This window comes from Oncorhynchus mykiss, chromosome 11 (genome assembly GCF_057628025.1).
Source record: "Oncorhynchus mykiss isolate SJ-2025 chromosome 11, ASM5762802v1, whole genome shotgun sequence".
Classification (NCBI taxonomy): domain Eukaryota; kingdom Metazoa; phylum Chordata; class Actinopteri; order Salmoniformes; family Salmonidae; genus Oncorhynchus; species Oncorhynchus mykiss.
The window spans coordinates 40,898,375-40,921,545 of NC_143032.1; the positions used below are offsets into that span (position 1 = coordinate 40,898,375).

The 23,171-nt window shown below is 39.3% G+C and overlaps 1 protein-coding gene and 1 pseudogene across 3 annotated transcripts; one reads left to right on the forward strand and one right to left on the reverse strand.

Annotated features, from left to right (window-relative positions):
- Positions 1–838: 838 nt before the first annotated feature.
- ppic (peptidylprolyl isomerase C) lies at positions 839–5,100 on the forward strand. Of its 3 annotated transcripts, XM_021620839.3 has the most exons (6): positions 839–1,157; positions 1,275–1,324; positions 2,122–2,235; positions 2,596–2,689; positions 2,957–3,141; positions 3,367–5,100. In XM_021620839.3, exons 1-6 carry the CDS (start codon positions 1,151–1,153, stop codon positions 3,493–3,495), a joined length of 579 nt encoding a protein of 192 aa, XP_021476514.1. In that variant the 5' UTR covers positions 839–1,150; the 3' UTR covers positions 3,496–5,100. The 3 variants fall into 3 exon arrangements, with proteins under 3 accessions (XP_021476514.1, XP_021476512.1, XP_090045249.1); XM_021620837.3 differs by having other exon boundaries at positions 1,074–1,324; XM_090189123.1 differs by lacking the exon at positions 839–1,157 and having other exon boundaries at positions 1,274–1,474.
- A 7,931-nt stretch (positions 5,101–13,031) lies between these two features.
- Positions 13,032–14,899, reverse strand: LOC149979579 (uncharacterized; annotated as a pseudogene).
- Between the last annotated feature and the right edge of the window lie 8,272 nt (positions 14,900–23,171).

The following is a 23,171-nucleotide window of genomic DNA, read 5'->3' on the forward strand; positions in this document are numbered from 1 at the left end:
GGTATGACGGCTGCGTGGTCCCATGGTGTTTGTACCTGAGTACTATTGTTTGGATGAACATGGTGCCTTCAGGCGTTTGGAAATTGCTCCCAAGGATGAACCAGACTTGTGGAGGTCTGCAATTTTTTTTCTGAGGTCTTGGCTGATTTCTTTTGATTTTCGCATGATGTCAAGCAAAGAGGCCCTGAGTTTGAAGGTAGGCCTTGAAATACATCCACAGGTACATCTCCAGTTGACTCAAATGGTGTCAATTAGCCTATCAGAAGTTTCTAAAGCCATAACATCATTTTCTGGATTTTTCCAACTGTTTAAAGGCATACTCAACTTAGTGTATGTAATCTTCTGACCCACTGGAATTGTGATACAGTGAATTATAAGTGAAATAATCTGTCTGTAAAGAATTGTTGGAAAAATTACTTCTGTCATGCACAAAGTAATGTCCTAACCCACTAGCCAAAACTATGGTTTGTTAACAAGAAATATGTGGAGTGGTTGAAAAACGAGTTTTAATGACTCCAACCTAAGTGTATGTAAACTTCCGACTTCAACTATACATTAAATACATTAAATAGTCATTCAGAAGTCTTGGCCACTGGAATAAAATCGTTTTTTGGCTCAGTCAATTGAAGGGTTCCCGAGTGGCGTAGTGATCTAAGACTCTCCATCTAAGACATTGCATCGTTGTACAGGGTATGCCATCATTGTAAATAAGAATTTGTTCATAACTGATTTGCATAGTTAAATAAAGGTTACTTTAAAAAAAAGTCTAATAATTGCCTACCCATGTCCTGAATGCTGTAACCTATTCACATTTGTTTGTATACGGGGAAATAAAACAATAGCCAACGACAACAAGAGTATATAGCCGAGTCGGCTTCAGATGCTGGATGTGTTATGTCTCCAAAATTGCCAGAGGGCGCAGTTTCTGATCGGGACACAAAACCCTCTACGGTTTTGTTGGATTGGTAAACCTGTTTTAACACGAAATTATAGAGAATGCATTGTCGGAAGGGAGGCTATTTGAGGAGCGCTCGGTGCATCTATCTCATTTCTCACTGAGTTGAAGCAAAGGTTGGGCTCCATTCTAAAGCCAACCTCTCCGCTAAAACACGGCCCAATTTGGAGTGGGGTTGTATATCATGCAGGAAGGATGGATGGTAAAAATATTTTTTTTCTGACATCTTTGATACGCTGAGATTATTATTTGTTTTGTTTCTGCAAGATGGAGCCGCAAATGATATCCTGCTTCGTTTTCTTGGCTTTTGCGTTTTCAGAAAACGTCGGATGTATTAGAGGAAGGGTTGGACCTAAAGTGACCGAAAAGGTTAGTAGAGCATCGTGCTATCATGTTATTTTATGTGACGTCGGAGAATACACAAACACAGGCTTGCCACACCGGGGAATTCGATGGAAGCCTTCGAAGAACAGCTGCATTGTTGAATACATAGCACGAGAACCTACATGTTCATAACAGGTATAGCGCAATAACAGCACACGGTATTTATCACATTCTTACGTTAAACGGCTTAGTAGCCTACACATATCGACATAGGAGCCTCGGGAGCTAGGAATAGTTAACCGGAGATTAAACTCAACATAGCCTATTTTTTTTTATATACAAGTAGCCTGGCTACTGCCAAATGGGCAAGGCATTGAATGGAATGAGTCGGACTATAAAAGCCAAGCTATTCCACATAATATGCTACACTCATTCCCCATTGCACCATTTAGTAAAATATCCTTTAGAAATGCAGCTTGTAGGCCTATGTTTATGGGATATATTAGCTATTCAAATTTGTACAATAAGTAATTACAATCTATAAGTGTATAAATACAAATTGGGACTATTTAGGAAAACGTCAAAGGTTCAGATTTTTCTACTCTCAAATGCCACCAGTGCCCACCACCATTAAGATAAAGTGACTTTAAGCCTGTGCAACTAGATGAGATATTTTCTCCAGTTCAGCAATATATCAAATATCATAGGACACAAATATGATCACTTCTGTTTCACATCTCAACAAACTCTAATCTATAAACTGTACTGTATCACTCTACAGTCTACAGTATATGAATACATAATTGAAGCTGGCATGTTTTGTGTTTGTCTCCCTATCACAGGTGTTCTTTGACATCACTGTGGCAGGTCATGAAGTTGGCCGGATTGTGATTGGCCTGTTTGGAGATGTTGTTCCCTTGACTGTGAATAACTTTGTGGCTCTTGCCACAGGGGAGGTAAGCCTGTGAAACCTGTTATTTTTGTGTGAGTAAACAACACAAAGGAAAGCATCTGAATACCAATATCCATCCATAGATCATAGGTCTTAAGAGCTGACATGATGTTGCTTTGGCAGAGTAAACTGAACACTCCGTCTTCATCTCAAATGGCACCCTATTCTCTAAATGGTGTACTTTTTACCAGGGCCCATAGGGGCTCTTGTCAAAAGTAGTCCACTATGTTGGGAATATGGTGCAATTTACAGTATTTGATTCTAACACACGGTTGCTAGCTAATAGATCACCAGCATATTTCTTGCACAATTGCAAATGGATAAGCGATACTCATTTCAATTTCAAAAATCGTTGTTTTTGCAGAAAGGATATGGCTACAAAGGAAGTACATTTCACCGGGTGATCAAGGACTTCATGATCCAAGGAGGTGACTTCACAGCTGGAGATGGAAATGGAGGTAAGAAAGATTTAAGTATGATCACGTAGAGTTTGACCTGTCTTAGACATTTGATCTCATGTTGAATGTTGGGAATAGTAACAATAATAATAATTCATTTAATTTGTAAAGCGTTTTTCTCATAGAGCATCAACAGAGCAGAAAAGGTGGTTATGTGCACTCCCTTAAAGTTCTCTGTGGGTCTATCCTTGAGGGCACCATATTCCCTATAGATTGCACTACTTTTGACACAGTCCCTAAATGCTGTTTACTCATTTGCTGGCACAGGTAGAAGCATTTACGGGAACCAATTTGCTGATGAGAACTTCAAGCTGAAGCACATGGGAGCAGGTTGGGTCAGCATGGCCAACGCAGGCCCAGACACCAACGGCTCTCAGTTCTTCATCACTGCGTCCAGGGCTCCTTGGCTGGACGGGAAGCACGTGGTGTTTGGGAAAATCTTGGAGGGCATGGTAAGTAGAGGCACACTACTGGAGGCTCACAATTTGCTGTTAGAGTTTGAATTGTTTTTGTGGCCACAGACATTGGAAAATCATCTGTCACTCACACACACACACACACACACACACACACACACACACACACACACACACACACACACACACACACACACACACACAGGTGATACATAGTGGTCCAATTCAACACTAATACATATTCTAATGTTATTTTTTCAGTCTGTGGTTCATACCATCGAGCTCCAAGACACAAATGACCGGAACCTGCCCTACACAGAGTGTGTCATTGTCAACAGTGGGAAGATAGAAGTCAAAGAGCCATTTATTGTGGATGTGGAGGGTTGGTAGGGTTATCACTATGTGTGTTACTGTATTCAGAGAAGTATTATGCAGTTGTTGTTTATGGCTCTCTAATGTGTATACTAACTTTTAACAAAATGAATACAATGAATTCAGTCATTATGAGAAGATGTCATTTACAATTAATATCTTAAAACCATTGTAATTTAGTTTCTTAACCTACACTCATTAACTGCCAAAATGATCAGTATGTCATTTGCACTATCCACTCAGCACTTTGTCATGCTAAGCTGAAACAACTTTTAGTTTTTTACAATGTTGAAAGATTACACAAAGTATATAATACTTCACTTATTTTGACATATCAAATGTAATCACAGCAGCTGTATGTTGTGAAATGTTAATGAGGTTCCCATTTGTTGCATTGTTATGGTGAGTATGTTTTATTATTTATGAGAAATTAAATTGTGGGGATTAATCTGGAAGATGTAGTAGCAAGCTGCAAAGTTGTTAATATTTAAAAAACTACTGCACAATTGCATAGAAAATTGCTAGTGATTACTTCAGGGCAATTCCACTTTAACCGAATTACACTTTGACTCAGATATATCACTTTAAAATGTATGCCAAACAAAAACATTGATTTCTAAGTTTAACAAACCATATAACTCCATGCACAATGACTACTTTGAACAATTTACACTTACATTTACTAAAAGAACTGTGCAGTTGCAAAGTTTGGTAATAGAATTACGGTAAAATCTCCCTGTTTCTTATGAAAACACATTTTCCAATAATTAAGATTCAAATATGTATGCAAAAATAATGGGGTGTCAGTTATGACATGACACCTTGATTTTGAAATAATTTATTTTGGTTATTGAACTACAGTAGGTGAAGTGGATTTACATCTGGTAACGGAATTACGGTAATGAAATTGCATTATGTATCCCTGATCTGTACTATACAGAAATGCATAATGAAGGATATGAATATCATGCTCATCATGGTGATGTATCCTGAATAGGTACACAAAGGTAGAAATATGCAATATCCTAATTTTGCTTATTTGAGTTTTATTCTACACACTGGCTATTATTGTAATGAGCATTTGGTTGGTACGGACCAGAGTGCAGTACAGTATAGCACAGTAGAGTAGAATACAGCAAAGTAGATATGTTCAGCACTCTTCAACATTATTGTGTTTTGATGTACTTTTTCTGGTAGATGTTGTCCAAGACCAATTTTCCATCTGTTTGACCAGAAATCAAAGTCCAACATTTTTGGATGGAATAATGTATTTTTTATATATATATGCCATGATTTATAATTTATAATATAATTTGACACCCAATTTGACATGCTCCTATGAACTTCACATGTTGGTGCTCTTGGATCCTTTTAAATGGAAAGGCCCTTTGTTAAATAGGAATCATTTTATTTTAAAATGTTCATCCATAGATAGTTGTTTTAAAAATCTAGCAATTCATCAATCTTATCAGAAACAGTAGCTCGTCTTTCAGAGATATCCACAAGCATATCATATACAGTTGAACTCGGAAGTTTACATACACTTAGGTTGGAGTCATTAAAACTTGTTTTTCAACCACTCACTTATAGCTTGTCAATTAAAGATTGCATAAAAAAGAAAAACTATGTTATTTTGTATGTGCTTGATCTTGTGTATTCTGAACTATGTAACTCATATCTTCTGATCATTTCCTCATAATCTTCCAGATGTATTCTTTCCAAATACACCAAGTTTTGGCATGTCAGAATCATGTAATTACACATGAATAGCAAGTTACCTTTGGATATCTCTATTTAGACGGAAATCTATATTTTGCCATTACATCTAAGAGGTTTTAATGTTCGCCTTGGGGGAGAAACAGGGGCCAGAGCATAAAGCACAGCCCAACACAAGTTGTAGTCTTTCAGAGACTGGAAAAATTGTGTCTGCTTGTATATTTATCAATGAATCCGCCGATAGGAACACCTCTGAAATATGTCCAATAGATCTATCGAACAAGGACAACCATATTAACACCCACAAAAACATATAGTGCGATCAGTATAAAAAAGAGCCTTTGTGAAATGCCACGAAGCAGGACTACATTCCTTTTTGGATCACTGACCTGCCTTCCTCCTGGGCAATTACATCTCACTGTCCTAGAAATGCCTCAGAAATGATGAAAACAAGACCAGATTCCCCCAGGGGGAAATTCCCCTTTAAGAACAATTGGGAGGGTGGTGTTAATTTAGTTTCTAATGAGTCACCTAGAGGAAATAGGCACTGCTAATGATGATACAAGGAAGAGTCAGCAGCGAATGAGGATCCATCAGGGGAGGCTCCTCAGAGGAAGGGGAGGACCATCCTCCTCAGTGAAATTTCATAAAAAATAAAATTGTGAAACATTTAAAAAAATATATTTTTTAGATTAAACTATATTACATATACTCATATGTTACCAAATAATTGATTAAATAAAAATGTTTTGCAATGAAGGTCTACAATGAAGGTCTACAGTAACTTCAACAGCACTGTCTGGGGTAGCACCATGGTGTAGCCGGAGGAAAAGCTAGCTTCCATCCTCCTCCTCTGGCTACATTGACTTTAATTCAAAACCTAGGAGGCTCATAGGCCTCACCCCCTTCCATAGACATACATGGTAATTATGACCACTTCCGGAGGACGTCCAATCATAGAATTAGGATCAGAGAATGTTGTCCATCCAATCATAGAATTAGGATCAGAGAATGATCCCATTGAGATGTATTGTGATTGTGCCACAGGGCATTATGAGGGTTTTATGTGTTGAGAAGCTTGGTGACATTGTTGGTTAGAGATTTAGAGTGAAACGTGATAATTGAGCATTTTTGGGATATTATTCAACTCTTAATTTTTTTTTTTCAAATTACAGGAGACTGATATTATCAATAGTTTTCTTGATTTTAGAACTTTATTTTTGTGTCCAGGTAGTACAAATTATATCAATTTTCCTTGCAAACTTCAGTAGCTAGCTAGCTACTGTACCAGCGTGAGTGTGCAGGTGTGCAGTTTTCTGTGCCAGAATGGTAGAATGGCCAATGCTGCCGAAAATGTTGTGGACTTTTTGTTGAAGAACCCCTTTCATTCTCTGGGGTACACGGAAAAGGTATGAATTAAAAGCGAGCATCGATCTCTGCCTAAGATCAGTTTCATGAAGAAGGATGAAAAGGTGAGGGTGTTCAATACCACCTGGTATCAAAAGTATAGCTGGTTAATTAACAGGGAGCCTTTCATCAAGCCACCTGTATTCCTGGACTTGCCTGCGTTTTTGGGCAGGCAAGAATTTGCTTTTAGAGGACACAGCGAGATGGAAAGTTCCGCAGACAAGGGCAACTACAAGGAGCTTGCAGGGGTAATTGCACGTTACGATGCTTTACTTGCTGAACTTATCAAACTTTCGACTGTCTCTTCTGGGATGTCGAAAACAATTCCGAATGATTTGATAGCTTCCATTGCATCATCCATTACAAGATTAAAGAGAGTTTGATGCAGAGCATTTTTCCACGTGCGCTCAAGTAGACTTTCCACTTTCCTCTGGTATTTATTTAGCAAAGATGATAACACATAATCACTCTGGACAGACACAAGCAAAAACTCATTATATAAATGTTGCAGCAGCCTAGGCTACACCTAAACATTGGACATCTGACATGCTGTATGGGATGAAAGCGAGACTATTTTTCAGTCTGATCAACTGTAGGCTACTAATAAGAGCAGCAGAAATACAGCCTATATACCCTGTCCATCTGTTCAGGGTAAACTAATTGGTAACGTTATGTATTTATAGTCCATTTGTGTGTCAGGAGAAAATGTGAATGTGATCAAATTTGGTTTATATTCAAAATTGGGTTGGCTAGGCTGCCTATACGTTTTAATCAATAATGATTAACTGGAATTAATGAATCAACATAATAGTGATGACGATGTGAGTAAATGTTTTGTAAGGCCTACAGTTGCATAGGCCTGCATGATGCAACCATGCATAAAGCAAGCTCAGCTCTGTGAGCTCTATTGTCTATCAGTTGTTGTCTGTGTCTGGGTAGAGGAAGTCCCCCTCCTAATCTGGTCTAAATATAATTTACATGAACAAATATAAGGTAGCCGCAGTTTGACAGGGTTTTCACTCCCCCAGGGTCCCATCATAGTCACTGAATTTTGTGATGTCTGAGTTTAAGTTCATAGAGAAACTCATTTTTCAAACCCTACGATGGCGCAGCTGTAATGGAATGTATCTGCTATTTGTATTTACAGCTAAGTCCTCTCCTGTTCCCTGATTATTAAGAGGTGATGACTACTCCACTCCACTACCTTTGTCAACTTTCTCCTGACATGAACTGAAGCCATGTCAAATCCTGTCCTGCACTGGTCAAGCCTCTGAACACCTCAACTCATGCATCATACCCTCATTCAATCACTGCTGTGATCCCTTTCCAACACGGTGTAAGTATCCCTCTCATTCCCATTCCCCATAATATACTATAAATGTCTTTATTAAATGATTTAGGTTAAAATAATTATTCTTTGACGATTTATGAAACACACTTTGTCATCTCCGTGTGTTACGCGCCTGTACCGTGGGTCTCCCATCTTCCTCATTTTTTCAAGTCACCAGCCTCCACTGGGATCCATTTCAAATACAAATACAACTCTCAGTGAACAATGTCCTGCAACCATCATCCATTTCCCCCTTTATTTACTAGATTTGTTTTCAGGGTATTTGGCCAGTTTCAAGTTGGCCCAGCCGGCCCAGCCGGTAACAGGAGCAAAGATTTCCTTCCGCCTTGCCTGCCCAACTCAAATATTTTCAGAATAGTAGGCGAATCAAGGGAGACAAAGCAAACAATTAATATTTTCTTATCAGTGCTGTGCTGGGGCGGCTGTGACTTGGATCAAGGCGGCCCATACCTGCAGCACACCAGGCAGAGTAATTAGACTTGGCCTGGGAATAAATGGACTTTAGTGAGTGGCCATGCTCTGCAGAGATTTTACGTCCAGAGTGAAATTACCCTTCTAATAACAACCACCAGTGAAAATGACCAATTAACAACCATCAATGAAAATGACCAATTAACAAGTGCATAATCAAGCAGGGCTGGCCATATTAGATGCAGCAAGCTGTGAAAAACATAGCTGAAGAACATTACATTAAATGCTACAAGTAACAAAGTGTTAATCAGATTAAAGCAAGGCCTACTGTTCTCAGTTGTCTTAGCAGCAAAAACCTCTGGTTCAGAACAAAGAATCCTGTGGTTCAGTGACAGAAAATATTAATACATGTGTTGGGCAATGCTAATCAAATGTGCCATTTTGTCACACAACACAATGCCACAGATGTCTCAAGTTTTGAGGGAGCATGCAATTGGCATGGTGACTGCAGGAGTGTCCACCATAGCTGTTGCCAGAAGATTTTATGGTATTTCTCTACCATAAGTCGCCTCCAACGCTGTTATAAAGAATTTGGCAGTACGTCCAACCGACCTCACAACCGCAGACCACGTGTAACCACGCCAGGCCAGGACCTCCACCTTTTTTAGCTGAGGGACCAAATGAGACCATCCACCCGGACAGCTGATGAAACTGAGGAGAATTTATGTCTGTAATAATGCCCTTTTGTGGGGAAAAACTAATTTTGATTGGCTGGGCCCTGTTCCCCACTGGTTGGGCCTAGAGCCCAAGTGGGTGGGCCCTATGCCCTCCCAGGCCCACCCGTGGTAGCGGCCATGCCCAGGAATGTGAAATGCATAGATAAGGGCCTAATTAATTGATTTCAACTGACTGATTTCCTTATATAAACTGTAACTCAGTAAAATCTTTGAAATTGTTGTGTGTTGCGTTTTATATTTTTCTTCAGTATATTTTCACAGCCCATTGACCAATAATAGTTCAGTCTGAGTTGTCTTACATTCCTGGGCCCCATCCCCAAAACCTGTGGTCTCGGGAGAGAGCCGGGGCCTGATAGAAACACAGATGGATTTCAGTTATCAGCAGATCAAAAAGATGGATAGAGCTCTGCTTCTTCCAATCAACATCATCATCTAGATATATTTAAAGATAGCGGGTGTGCTAATCAATTTATTTAAGCCTGTGATTATGTCAGGCAGAATCATCTTCTGTACTGTTCTGCATTCCCTATTGATTGATAAAATCACTTGAGCCGGTACAAACGGAGGTAAGTAATGACTAACCCAGTCATGAATATTATTTAACACTCTTCTCACAGAGACGAATGAAGAAAAAACGGTGCTCCTCTCAGCTCACTGAGTTTGTGTACCAAATAGCACCCTATTCCCTCTGCAGTGGCCCCATTTTTGACCAGGGTCCATAGGGATCAAAAGAAGTGCATTTTGTAGGAAATAGGGTGCCATTTGGGATAAATGAATGTGTAATCTTACCGTTGCCTCCTCCAGACCTATCCACACATCCTTTCAAGTTCAATTACACGACTGTTGTATAATATCTCATGGAGCTTTTATTGGGTGGAAAACTAACATTAAACTTACAAAAATATAACGGTTCATCATTGGGACAAACAGTGCTTTATAATAATGGTAAAACAGTGTCGTACATTCAAAATATCTTGACTACCTTGAGTTTCGTAGTCTTCCAAGTTTTCCAATCCCTTTCCCCCTAAAAATACATCAGAAAATATTTAATTTACCCATAAGAGTCTAAGGCAGGGGATAGGGGGATCTTTTAGCTATTTGATTTTACATTTTAAGACCCCTTGAAGTATCAAATAGTAATAGTTTTGGCCTGCTATTAGCCCATACAAATGCATTGAATAACAGATTCACAACATGGAACAACAGATAGACCCCAAATAAATCTAAAGGAAGTTTGTTCTGAAGTATTCAGACCGCTTGACATTTGGGGAGGCAGTTAGCCTAGTGGTTAGAGCTTCGGCCCACACAATAACCCATAATGACAAAGCAAAAACTGTTAGAATTGTTTACTTATTTATTAAAAATAAAAGACTGAAATATAACATTTACATAAGTATTCAGACCCTTTACTCAGTAAGTTGTTGATGCACCTGGCAGCAATTACAGCCTTGAATCATCTTGGGTATGATCTACAAGCTTGGCACACCCGTATTTGGGGAATTCTCCCATTCTTCTCTGCAGATCCTCTCAAGATCTCAGGTTGGACGGGGAGTGTTGCTGCACAGCTATTTTCAGGAGTCTCCAAAGATGTTCGATCGGGAACAAGTCCGGGCTCTGGCTGGGCCAGACAAGGACATTCAGAGACTCATCCCGAAGCCACTCCTAAGTCATCTGTGTGCGTTGGGTTGTTGTCCTGTTGGATGGTGAACCTTTGCCCCAGTCTGAGGTCGAGTGCTCTGGAGAGGTTTTCAACAGGGATCTCTCTGTACTTTGCTCCGTTAATTTTTTCCTCAATGCTAACTAGACTCCCAGTCCCTGCTGCTGAAAAACATTCCCACAGCATGAGGCTGCCACAACCATGCTTCACCGTAGGGATGGTGCCAGGTTTCTTCCAGACATGACACTTGGCATTCAGGCCAAATAGTTAAATCTTGGTTTCATCAGACCAGAGAATCTTGTTTTTCATGGTCTGCGAGTCCTTTAGATGCCTTTTGGCAAACTCCAAGAGGGCTGTTATGTGCCTTTTACTGAGAGGTGGCTTCCATCTGGCCACTCTACCATGAAGGCCTTATTGGTGGAGTGCTGCAGAGATGGTTGTCCTTCTGGAAGGTTCTCCCATCTCCACAGAGGAACTCTGGAGCTCTGTGAGAGTGACCATTGGGTTCTTGGTCACCACCCTGACCAAGGCCCTTCTCCCCCGATTGCTCAGTTTGGTCAGGCAGCCAACTCTAGGAAGTCTTGGTGCTTCCAAACTTCTTCCATTAAAGAATGTGTTGTTGGGGACCTTTGATGCTACAGAAATGTTTTGGTAACCTTCCCCAAATCTGTGCCTCGAAAAAGTCCTGTCTCAGAGCTCTACGGACAATTGCTTCGAGCTCATGGTTTGGTTTTTGCTCTGACATGCACTGTCAACTGTGTGTGCCTTTCCAAATCATGTCCAATCAATTGAATTTACCACAGGTGGACTCCAATCAAGTTGTAGAACCATCTCAATAATGATCAATGGAAACAAGACGCACCTAAGCTCAATGTCGAGTCTCATAGCAAAGGATCTGAATACTTACAGTATATATACAAAATTATGTGGACAACCCTTCAAATTAGTGGATACGATTATTTCAGCCACACTCACTCAAGTGGATTCGTCTCAGAGCAACAACGGCTCAGCCGTGAAGTAGTAGGCCACACAAGCTCACAGAATGGGACCGCCAAGTGCTGAAGCGCGTAAAAATAATCTGCCCCCGGTTGCAACACTCACTACCGAGTTTCAAACTGCCTCTGGAAGCAACGTCGGGAGCTTTATGAGTTTGTCGGGAGCTCTGGACTCTGGAGCAGTGGAAATGCGTTCTCTAGAGTGATGAATCACGCTTCACCATCTGGCAGTACGACGAATCTGGGTTTGGCGGACTGCCATGATGCCAGGAGAGTGTTACCTGCCCCAATGCATAGTAGCAACTGTAAAGTTTGGTGGAGTAGGAATAATGGTCTGGGGCTGTTTTCATTGTTCGGGCTAGGCCCCTTAATACCAGTGAAGGGAAATCTTAACGCTACAACATTAAATTATGTCTAGATTATTATCCTGGTAAGAGAGAGACTCTGTACCCCCGACATTGAACTGCACTGCAAAAAGTCAGCTCTCAAAAACAAGAAAAAAAGCCATAAAATGACTTAAAATAAGAAAAGTTATCTGCCAACAGAACAGGAACATTTTACTTGCTAATCATTTTTTTAAGTACAAATATCTAGTCTCAAAGAACGCACAGATATCTTAAACCTAGTGCGTTCAGACTAAAAACAAGTAATTTGTCTGCATACAAAGAAAAGATTTAAGAATAATTTTTTCTACGTAGGAAAATATGCTTAAATTAAGCAAATGCTAGTGCCATCATCTTGAAATAAGGCTATATGTTTAGTAAATATATCTTAAAACTAGTACAGCTACACTAAAAACAAGTACATTTGTCTGGATAAAAATAAAGATTTAAGAATTATTTTTTCAATATGTAGGAAAATGTGCTTAAATTTAGAATCCAATGCTATTGCAATCGTCTTGAAATAAGGCAATATTCCCAGGAATTTACAGAAAAATAGCATATTGTGCTTAAAATAAGTAATCTTGACTAAGATAAATGTACTTGTACTACTACTAGAATTGAGATCGGCTTTTTTAAAGAAATAATTAATCTAATTTCTTTTCACTTCTTTATTGAGGACTCAAGAGGCTGGTATGGGCAGAACAGTGTGCAAAAACAACAACAAAGGCTATTGGTGGTCAAGGTAAAAATGTAAGACCAATGGGAAGATAACAAACATAACAGTGCTTTAAACCTTATTATAATAAACAACAAATGCCCTGCCTATTTATTAAAGATTATCGGATCGGTTCTCGTGTGGTCCAATATCGGGACCTGAAATGAAGAAATGTTGCAACCCTAGTCAGTAATGAACTTTTTTCACTTGGCCATAGTCTTTTTATATGAAGAAGTCTTGTCCCGGTCGTGAATGACGTCCGAGAGGACTTATGTCTGCAGCACAGAGAGGAGTGTCGCCATACACTTGGGATATGTGAGGTGAAAGGCGTAATAACATGCCATGAGATACGTCACTCTGGCATAGATGTCCTCTTTTGGGAAGGTCACCACAGGCATGGTTTCAATGGCCAGTACGCAGTTTGTTTCGCAGACAATCACGACAGGGCTGAAGAGTGTTCTCGCCTGAAGAAAGGTGTTGGGGTCTTCTGCAGACTGACACAAACACAAAGAGAAAAACAAACATGATTAGGTTAAGTAATGACATTTCTAATACATGCACACATTTCTTACTTCAAGAATGTGAAGCATAGCCTCACTTGCATGTCTGTCACCAGGCCTGGAGTGGTGGGTGAGGAGTCAAATGCAGAGAGCAGATGATACTGGGGAAACCGACTTTATTAGGTTTCCAAAGCGAACGCCCAAGACAACAGCGAAAATCGACACAAAATGGTCCAACCCAACACAGACAGGAACACAACACGCACAACCTGACTAACAGAAAAACAAGCCCGCACAAAAACAGGCAGGCCTAACAGGCTTAAATAGACTGAATCAAAAAACAAAATAAGAGACAGGTGCAACCAATAAGACCAAACAAACAGAAAAGGAAAAGGCAGCTAGTAGACCAGCGACGATGACCGCCGAGTGCCACCCGAACAGGCAGGGGAGCCACCTTCGGTGGGAGTCGTGGCAATGTCCTAACTTCTTCGGTGGAGCCACAGGTGATGGGAACATATCTGGTAAAGCCTTCATCATGGTGATTGTTAAAACTGTCACTGTTAAAAACAAAAATAGTTTCATTTGATTTACTGCCGCCAGTTATTTAAACAAAAATGAATATGTTCATGGGATTCTCCAATGTCAACAGAGCCAGTAATTACCTTTGTCCAGCAACGGTGGCTTCATGACCTTTTTGAACACTCCATAAAACTGTGCCTTGTTGTAAAAGGTCCCCCTGCAGGTCTTCAGTTCAGCTACGAAGCGGGAGTTCCCTCGATTGAGCATTTGCCGGAGTTCATCCACAGACAGACAGACAGACAGACAGACAGACAGACAGACAGACAGACAGACAGACAGACAGACAGACAGACAGACAGACAGACAGACAGACAGACAGACAGACAGACAGACAGAGCCTTACACTATCTATCTAGCTGGAGGCGTAGGAAGCATTAGCCTGGTTACTACCAGACCGAATTCTTGCGAGCTCACTGTTTTACATTTGCCCCCGTCCCTGCTATGGCTTCTCACACTGCTCAGTTCCCACACGTAACTAATTTGAGATTCGGTCTGGTGTTAACCAGGCTAAAGAAGAATAGGCCTATTTAAAATAAGTTAATTTGATTACATGATCCAGTTCTCTGAAGCTGGGATACGCTTGAAGTATCTTGGTAGGCCTGTCCTGCTCCTTAGTAGCATCAGAGTTGATGAATGCCCCTTCTTGGTTGGAATTCAAGGTCCAGGAGCTGGGAAACATCCTTCTGGTTGGGTCTGGCCTTGGTTTTGTACATCTCCTGTAGAGTTTTATAATGTCTCGCCTGGTTCTGTAGGCTCTCAGTAAGGCTGTAGGCTTTCATAACAAAGCCGACCAATTAACATTTAAAAATGTAGACTGAAATTAAGACCAGTGATTCCGCTGGTACTACCCCCACCCTCAAAACCTCTCATTCCACAGGAAACACTGAAGACTAAATAGTCACTTTGTTTCTAGTCCCTCATTTAGAGTAGTAGAAGTTGCATTTATACGGAAACACTATCCACTATTTCAATTTGTGCACTTACCACCCAACTGTTCAACCTCTAGGGTGCTGCATCTAGATTGTGGGGATCTCTCCAAGATCAGGGTTGAGGAGGTGGACTTGTCAGTCTCATCAATGGACATCTCCTGTCTGCTCTGAAATCTAAGGCTTTGTGGCCTACTTTCTTGAAGGGGCCGCTCCCTGCTTCTTTTTGGGGGTTGTCACATTCTGATTCCTTTTCAAAAGCTGCTTCTTCACAGATTCCTAACAAACAACAAATTGTTTGTGTTATAAATCACATTAAAAATATATTATTTATTCTCTATTGTCAATTGAAAGGGCGCCAAAGACGGCGAAGCTCAATAATCGACGGTGTCAATCATTAGGGCAAATTTACACCTCATTAACACCATTTCTGGCAATAAAGCACTCTCAATCTAACCAAAGTTAAAGTTTTTTCAACAAATGGCCGTTCGTGCAGTTATTTACGGCTAACAGTCAACGTTACCTAGTTAAAATTAGCATGCTAACTTGGTTTGCCAACTTTCCAATTCAAATGAACGTTAGCTAACATTAGCTTGCTAAGGAGAAAGGTAGACGGGTATAAACAAATTAACTTTCCCTTTTAATACGGAGGTTGATATATGATCCATGGATATGGATCACATATATGTGGATATGTGTCATCCAGTCCATCTTCATTCATGGTTTTGTTAGATGACTCAAAGATTTGGACCGTCTTTGACTTTTTAGTTATAGGCCTCCCTTATGTAGCTAGATAACATACGTCAGTTAAGCAATATCACACGAGAGGGAGTGCTGAATATCAGCACGGCTGTGAGTTGGTCGAAGGTACGAGGCCGCAGGCCGAAGATGATAATATTCAGTATAACAGCAAGACCTTGAGTGTGATATTGCTTTCATACAACAGTTCTACAAGCGCAATTTATTAGTTAACAGTAATAAGCGACAACAGATTATGATTTGTTTATTTATTTAATCATTTATTTGGCTCCAACACGCATAGTTCCACAACTGAACTGGGGCACATAGTTCCCCAACTGGTCTGGGACTGGACTGTTGCTAAGCACCACATATACATTTTCCTACACACTAGCTTGCTACTGCTACTTTGTGTAGGTCTACACGTTACCGTCCTCTCCTGACAACCATTCATAATTTAACTCAAATGTTATTTGTGGAAGTTTGTTACAATTTAAGATAGGTAACGATCGTTCATGTAATTAACGGTTATTAGAACATCTGTACAGTGGAGTGATACATGTATAGTTAAAAGTCCCAGTGCTGATGTACTCTACGCCAATCAAATTACTTGGTCATATTATAAATACTTGTGAACATAATTTTCAGTTCTTTCCACCCTTTTCACAAAAGCAGTGGGAACATTTACTTTGTGTTTGCTTTTAGTAACGTTCAAGATGCTTTGGCGGTGCGTTATCTGCTGCGTTTTTAGTACTTTTTCATTGAAACTGAGCCATATCAAAAGATTGCACAGTCGCAGCCCTGATTTCTGGTTGCTCTGTAGTATTGACAGATGCACTGAGGAATATAGAGTGTACAATTCCTTCTATCATCGTGTAAAGAGAAACCACCTTCAACACCTACTTGATTGCACCCGACCAGATGAACAGCCATCGAAGGAAAGCCAAGTACCACGGGAACAAGTAAGTAGCTAGCTAGCATTTTTTTTTGTTCTCTGGATAAAAATAATATATTTTAATGAATGGACGATACACGGACCAAAGTCATACTGTCCATAGGCTATTAAATAATTGAAGCTATAATGACTCTTATGGCTAAAGTTGGGTCAATGTGAAAATAATCAATGATAAAAAGGAACAAAACACTTAAATAGCTCTATTGGGGAAACTAAATACAATTTCAAATAATAATCTGTTTCTTTGATGTGTGGTACACAGGACAACATTCAACCTGATCAGCTTCTAGCTAACTCCAGCATCACTGATCAACAACTACATACATCTGATTCAGATGAAGGGCAAAGGGGCGTTGACAAACATTGAGCTGTCACAGTGCAACAAGTAAGTTACTCGGTTAGTGGCAATCTACTGAAATTGACCAAAAAAATGTAAGTACTAAGATTTACTACTAGCATTCATAGTCTTTGCAACCACTTCTCCTGTCACAAACATTATACTTGTCATGAACTAGTCATGTCCAGCCTCAGGATACTATATTCAATGTCAACATTCTTTTAGGATCTGACAACACATGGCACTGCTTTTGTGACAAATGCCAGAGCCAAGCATCGTCTCTCACAGGTAAGATGCTTTTTCTGAACCGAGCACAGCATTAAGTTTGTTACATTATACAGAGCATTTTGTAGTGGTTCAGTGATGGTTGAGTTCATTCTCAGAGCTAGGTTCTCCACCTTACTATTGTTGATGTCCTTATGTTAATGAATATGTCGTAAGAAAATCTGAATATCATATGATGGTGTGATCCATCCTCCATGATTAATGACATCTCTCTTGATCTCTATCTCTCATTTCCAGAAAGGCATGCATGACATTGTTGCTGGGGTACAGCAGTATCAATCATCACTATTGGACAACCTCAGGAAGCAGATGGAGGCAGTGCTAAAGAAGCATTCAGGAAGCACATCAGGTCAACTTGAAAAAGGTGCAATGAATATATTTGACAATATCATTAACCCTTTTGCTGGCATTGCAACAACATTTAGACAGGACAGTGTTATTAAGAAGCAGTTTAGCTGTTTGGACGCCGAGGAAATTCCAAATGCTCGAACCATATGCAGTATGAAATTTGGAGCATCAAAAGACATTTTCATCAAAGACAAATTATTTTAGAGAACAGTTCTTATTACACCCAAGGATTTAGTCTATGGTTGAAAAGTTTCCCCAGATGTGCAGGGAAAGTTTTTTTTATGACATTGTTGATGGTGCTCTTCTAAAACCACATCCATTATTTTCAGAGAAACCAAAGGCATTGCAGATTGTTCTGTACACGGATGAAAAATAATTATGTTATCCGCTAGGATCATTTGCATCAAAAAACAAGTTGTTAATGGTGTACTTACTACACCCCAGGAAATATAAATCCAAAATACAGGTCTAAACTGGCTGCTATCAGACTACTTGCCATGGCTAGATCAGCAGACCTCTGCCAATCTGGTGTAGATGTAATTTTGAATAGAATCATGGAAGACATGGATGCATTGTACAGTGCTAACTATTAACGGAGAGAAAACGATATGGTGCCATGGTATCTCTCTGTGGAGACACCCTGGCACAACATGAACTTGAACTTTGCCTACAGTAAGTACATTATGCATGTAATTCTGGAGGGCATAGCCCCATTGGAAATCAAATGTGTTTTGAATCATCTTGTTGTGTCAGGACAGATTGATCTGGACTCAGTGAATTCTGCTATTCTTGGTTTCCCTTATTCCCCTCTAGATGTTAGAGATTGGCCATCCCCAATTTCTGTTAGTACATTAACGTCAAGTGATGGTAAACTAAAACAGTCATCTGGGCAAATGCTTGTTCTGCTAAGGATATTGCCATTTGTTTTGGAGAGGTTAGAAATAAATGCATGTATGTGACTGATAATTGAGCTAATAGAGATTGTACAGATAGTATTTGCACCTGTTCTTTCCATTGTGACTGTGTTTATGTTGAAGTTACTAATTGAAAATCATTTGAAGCATTGGAAAGAGCTTTTTCTAGACCGCAATGTTACACCTAAACAGCATTATATGATACATTTGCCAACACAGATAAAGGCATTGGGTCCAATGGTTATGTGTATGCAGTTCAAGTCTAAACATTGTTTCTTTAAACAATGGGCTTTAAAGCTCAATTTAAAACATATTTGCAAGTATTTGATCAATCAGAACCAAATATATGAAAGCTGCCAAAATGTTGACAGTTCAATGCACCCAATTTTTTTCAAATGAAAGGGAGATGCGACCTGTATCAGAGGTTAAAGATCTACAATATTTACGTGGAATATTGAGGCTTCCTAGGTTTTAATGAAGTAAACCATGCTGTATCAGACAAATGGCTTGTAATAAATTCTAATAAATACATAACTCAGAAGTCCATGATCTTTGCCAAAGTACTTATTACACAATTAGCAACAAGAGCCAAACTTGGGGATGTAATAGAATTGTACAACAGTTCAAATGACTCATAGTGTGTTCCCCAGATATGAAAAGTGTACTCAATCCAGCCCTACATTCTGGCACAGAGACTCATTCAGGACTTCTCCTTAGATGGGGGGCTCACAGCAAGTCAAAATATGTCCCCACGTGTCAGACATACGCGATACCAACACAGGCTTTCCTCAGGGATGTGTTTTGTCCCCAATAGTTGTACTAGTTCCCATCCTGACAGACACCTTGTTAAGTTCGCTGATGACACCGCCTTGATGAGCCTGTTGCATGATGATGAGGAACATCATGGCCCGGTCCTAGATAACTTTGTAGAGTGGTGTGAGGAATCACACTTTGTCCTCAATGCCAATAAGACCAAAGAGATGTGCATAGACTTCAGGAAGTGTACAACACCTACAGTTGAAGTCGGAAGTTTACATACACTTTAGCCAAATACATTTAAACTCAGTTTTTCACAATTCCTGACATTTAATCCTAGTAAAAATGCTCTGTTTTAGGTCAGTTAGGATCACCACTTTATTTTAAGAATGTGAAATGTCAGAATAATAGTAGAGAGAATTATTTATTTCAGCTATTATTTCTTTCATCACATTCCCAGTGGGTCAGAAGTTTACATACACTCAATTAGTATTTGGTAGCATTGCCTTTAAATTGTTTAACCTGGGTCAAACATTTCAGGTAGCCTTCCACAAGCTTCCCACAATACGTTGGGTGAATTTGGGCCCATTCCTCCTGACAGAGCTAGTGTAACTGAGTCAGGTTTATAGGCCTCCTTGTTCGTACACACTTTTTCAGTTCTGCCCACAAATATGTATAGGATTGAGGTCAGGGCTTTGTGGTGGCCACTCCAAAACCTTGATTTTGTTGTCCTTCAGCCATTTGCCACAACATTGGAAGTCTGCTTGGGGTCATTGTCCATTTGGAAGACCCATTTGCGACCAGGCTTTAAGGAAATCAGAAATATTATGGACACATTAGAAATAGTGGATATTTGGAGACTAAAAAACCCCGACCTAGTGAGATATACTGGAGGAGACTTAATCAAGCTAGTCGTCTTGACTACTTTCTTGTCTCTTTCTCTCTTGCATCAAAGGTTAAAAAAGTTTTAATAGGAGACAGAATGCGATCAGATCATCATCTAATTGGCATTCACATAACTCTTATAGATTTTCCACATGGACGGGGATATTGGAAATTTTATCAAAATTTACTGGAGGACAACTTATTTTTAACTAAGACAAAATAATTTATAACTGATTTTTTCCAGTATAATATTGTTTCAGCAAATCCCCTTATTGTTTGGGATACCTTTAAATGTTCCTTCAGGGGTCATTCAATTCAACATTCATCAATAATAAAAAAGCAGATTCTGGCTTAAGAAACAAGACTAACAAAGGAAATCCATGAACTAATAGTACAGGTAGATAGCAATAAAAATTATACTACAGAGATACAAAATAAGTTAGAGGAAAAATAAAAAGAACTTGAGGAACTTATTCAAGTACGATCTAATGTAATCTATTACAAAAATAAAGCAAACTGGATGGAATATGGAGAAAAATACAGGAACGCTAACAAAAATAATTTGCAGAAACTCATTACTGAAGATGGAGTCATCTATGATTCTCCGAATTATATTTTAAAAGAGGAAGCTAATTATTTTAGGCAAGAGGTTCTCTTTTCCGTCTGATCCTCTCCCACTGAATGAAGATTACGGTAAGGAATTCTTTCCAAATAATATAAAAAATGGAAATTAACAAACGTTCAGAAAGATCAGTGCGAAGGCGAAATTACAGAGGAATAACTTTTTGAGGCTATTAAATCATTTCAGTCTGAAAAAATCCCCAGGGCTTGATGGAATACCTTATTCAAGTATTTTTTTGATATACTAAAAGCCACATTGTTAGATTGTTTTAACTACTCCTATAGAAATGGTAGTCTGTCAGGTACTCAGCAGGAACTCAGCAGGAAGGTCTATTATTAAAACAAGACCCAGATGGCAAGTATAAAGACCCGGTCTATCTAAAAAACTGGCGGCCCAATGGTGTGATGCAAAAATACTGGGAAAATGCATAGCACTCAGAATTAAAAGGGTTTTACAAGGTATTGTTCATCCTGATCAGACAAGTTTTTTACATGGACGATACATTGGAGATAATATACAACAACTACTAGAAATAATTGAACATCATGAAACATAAGAAGCCAGGAATGGTATTTATAGCGAATTTTGTAAAGGCATTTGATAAAGTAAGACTAGAATTGATTTATAAATGCCTGGATTGTTTCAATTTCGGTAATTCTCTTATAAAATGGGTAAAAAAATCATATATAGCAAACCCAGGTGTAAAATAGTAAATAACGGCTACTTCTCAGAGAGTTTTGAATTGTCAAGAGGAGTTAAACAAGGGTGTCCGCTGTCACCATAACAATTCGTTATGGCCATCGAAATGCTTGCTATTAAAATCAGATCCAATAACAACATTAGAGGATTAGAAATCCAAGGCTTAAAAACAAAGGTGCCCATGTATGCCGATGACTCAAGTTTTATGTTAAGTCCGCAAGCTAGATCCCTGCAATGTCTCATTAAAAGATCTAGATAACTTTTCTGTACTCTCTGGACTAAAACCTAATTATGATAGGTGTACAATATTCCGTATTGGATCCTTAAAAAATACAACTTTTACATTTCCTTGCAGCTTACCTATAAAATGGGCTGATGGTGAAGTAGACATACTCAGTATTCATATCACAAATTATATAAATAAGCTCTCCACAATGAATTTCAATAGAAAACTTGTAAAAATAGACAAGATCCTGCAACCATGGAGAGGTAAATAAATACCTGTCTATTTATGGAAAAATTGTAATGGTAGAGTTATGTCCTTCATGGAGTTATCAGAATTGTACGGGAAGGTCTGCTCAATCCAAGAGTACAACCAATTGATTACACCATTGCCCCAAAAATGGAGGAGGCGGGTGGCAGCGGGAGGAGGTAGGGAACTGGTCTGTCTTCCCAATATAAAGGATCAAAACTGGCAGAGGAATAAAAATAGCATAAATAGGAAAGTATACCAGTTTCATTTGAGAACCAGGATGTTAACAACTATGTCATACAGATTGCAAAATAGTTGGGAAGAGATTTCTGATGTACCGATTCCATGGTACAGGGTGTATGAGTTGATATATATAAAACAATGCAAGATTCAAGACGTTGTGCTTTTCAGCTAAAATTATCATATAGAATTCGTGCCACCAACAAAATGTTGAATATTTGGGGGATAAAATCATTGAAGCTCTGCAGATTTTGTTGTGAGGATACAGAATCAATAGACCATTTATTTTGGTATTGCCCTCAGGTAGCCTGTTTCTGGTCTCAGGTTCAGGAATGACTGTGGGAGTGGTCTCGAATGGTTGAGGGACAGCTATTGGGGAACTGGGGGGGGATATTGGAGGGTTCGGGTTTCACAAGGTTCTGATCATGAAAAAGGAAACTATGACATATTTTATATCACTATCATGCACACGCACCCTCACACATAAGGATGGCTCTGTTGCGAAAAGACTGATACATGTTTGATAGTGTCTTGATGCTGTATTGTTTGTCCTTCATGTTCTAATACTTTAAACAACTGCTCTTGTGGTGCCCCAAATTCCTAATGAGTTAATTGTCACGATTAATTTATATCGAGTAACAATTAAACAGTTAGTTGATTAGATAAATAACAGTTGTCAGATTAATGAAAGTAAAGTCACGACACTAGCATCCCATTGGCATAGAACAGAACGGATGGACGGGTCTTTCCCCAGATTTATTCACATTAAGGGTGGTGTGAAATTATTAAACATGTATTTTCTCTCTTCCCTGTTCAAGTCAACATGTTTCTAGGTGTCGTGGAACATGAGAGTGATCATTGTTCCAGAGGAGGGAATGTTGTAACTTGCCTAATTGACTTGAGCATGTTTTAGTAGTGTTATGGGTTAGATGGAATGATTTATGTGTGAATGTATTTGTGGCCAGAGGCAGAATGTTTGCATAAGGGTGTTAATTGCGGAGTCTGGCAGGACCAACATCAGTGTATTATGTGGAGTCCCAAAAACCAAGGCATTAACGTTATAGGG

What these genes read in the sequence shown, in the direction of transcription:
- ppic (XM_021620837.3), top strand. Translation starts at nt 1,223, where the DNA reads ATGGAGCCGCAAATGATATCCTGCTTCGTTTTCTTGGCTTTTGCGTTT. An exon ending in GACCTAAAGTGACCGAAAAG is followed by an intron (nt 1,325 to 2,121) that starts GTTAGTAGAGCA and finishes TCCCTATCACAG; the next exon opens with GTGTTCTTTGACATCACTGT. An exon ending in TGGCTCTTGCCACAGGGGAG is followed by an intron (nt 2,236 to 2,595) that starts GTAAGCCTGTGA and finishes TTGTTTTTGCAG; the next exon opens with AAAGGATATGGCTACAAAGG.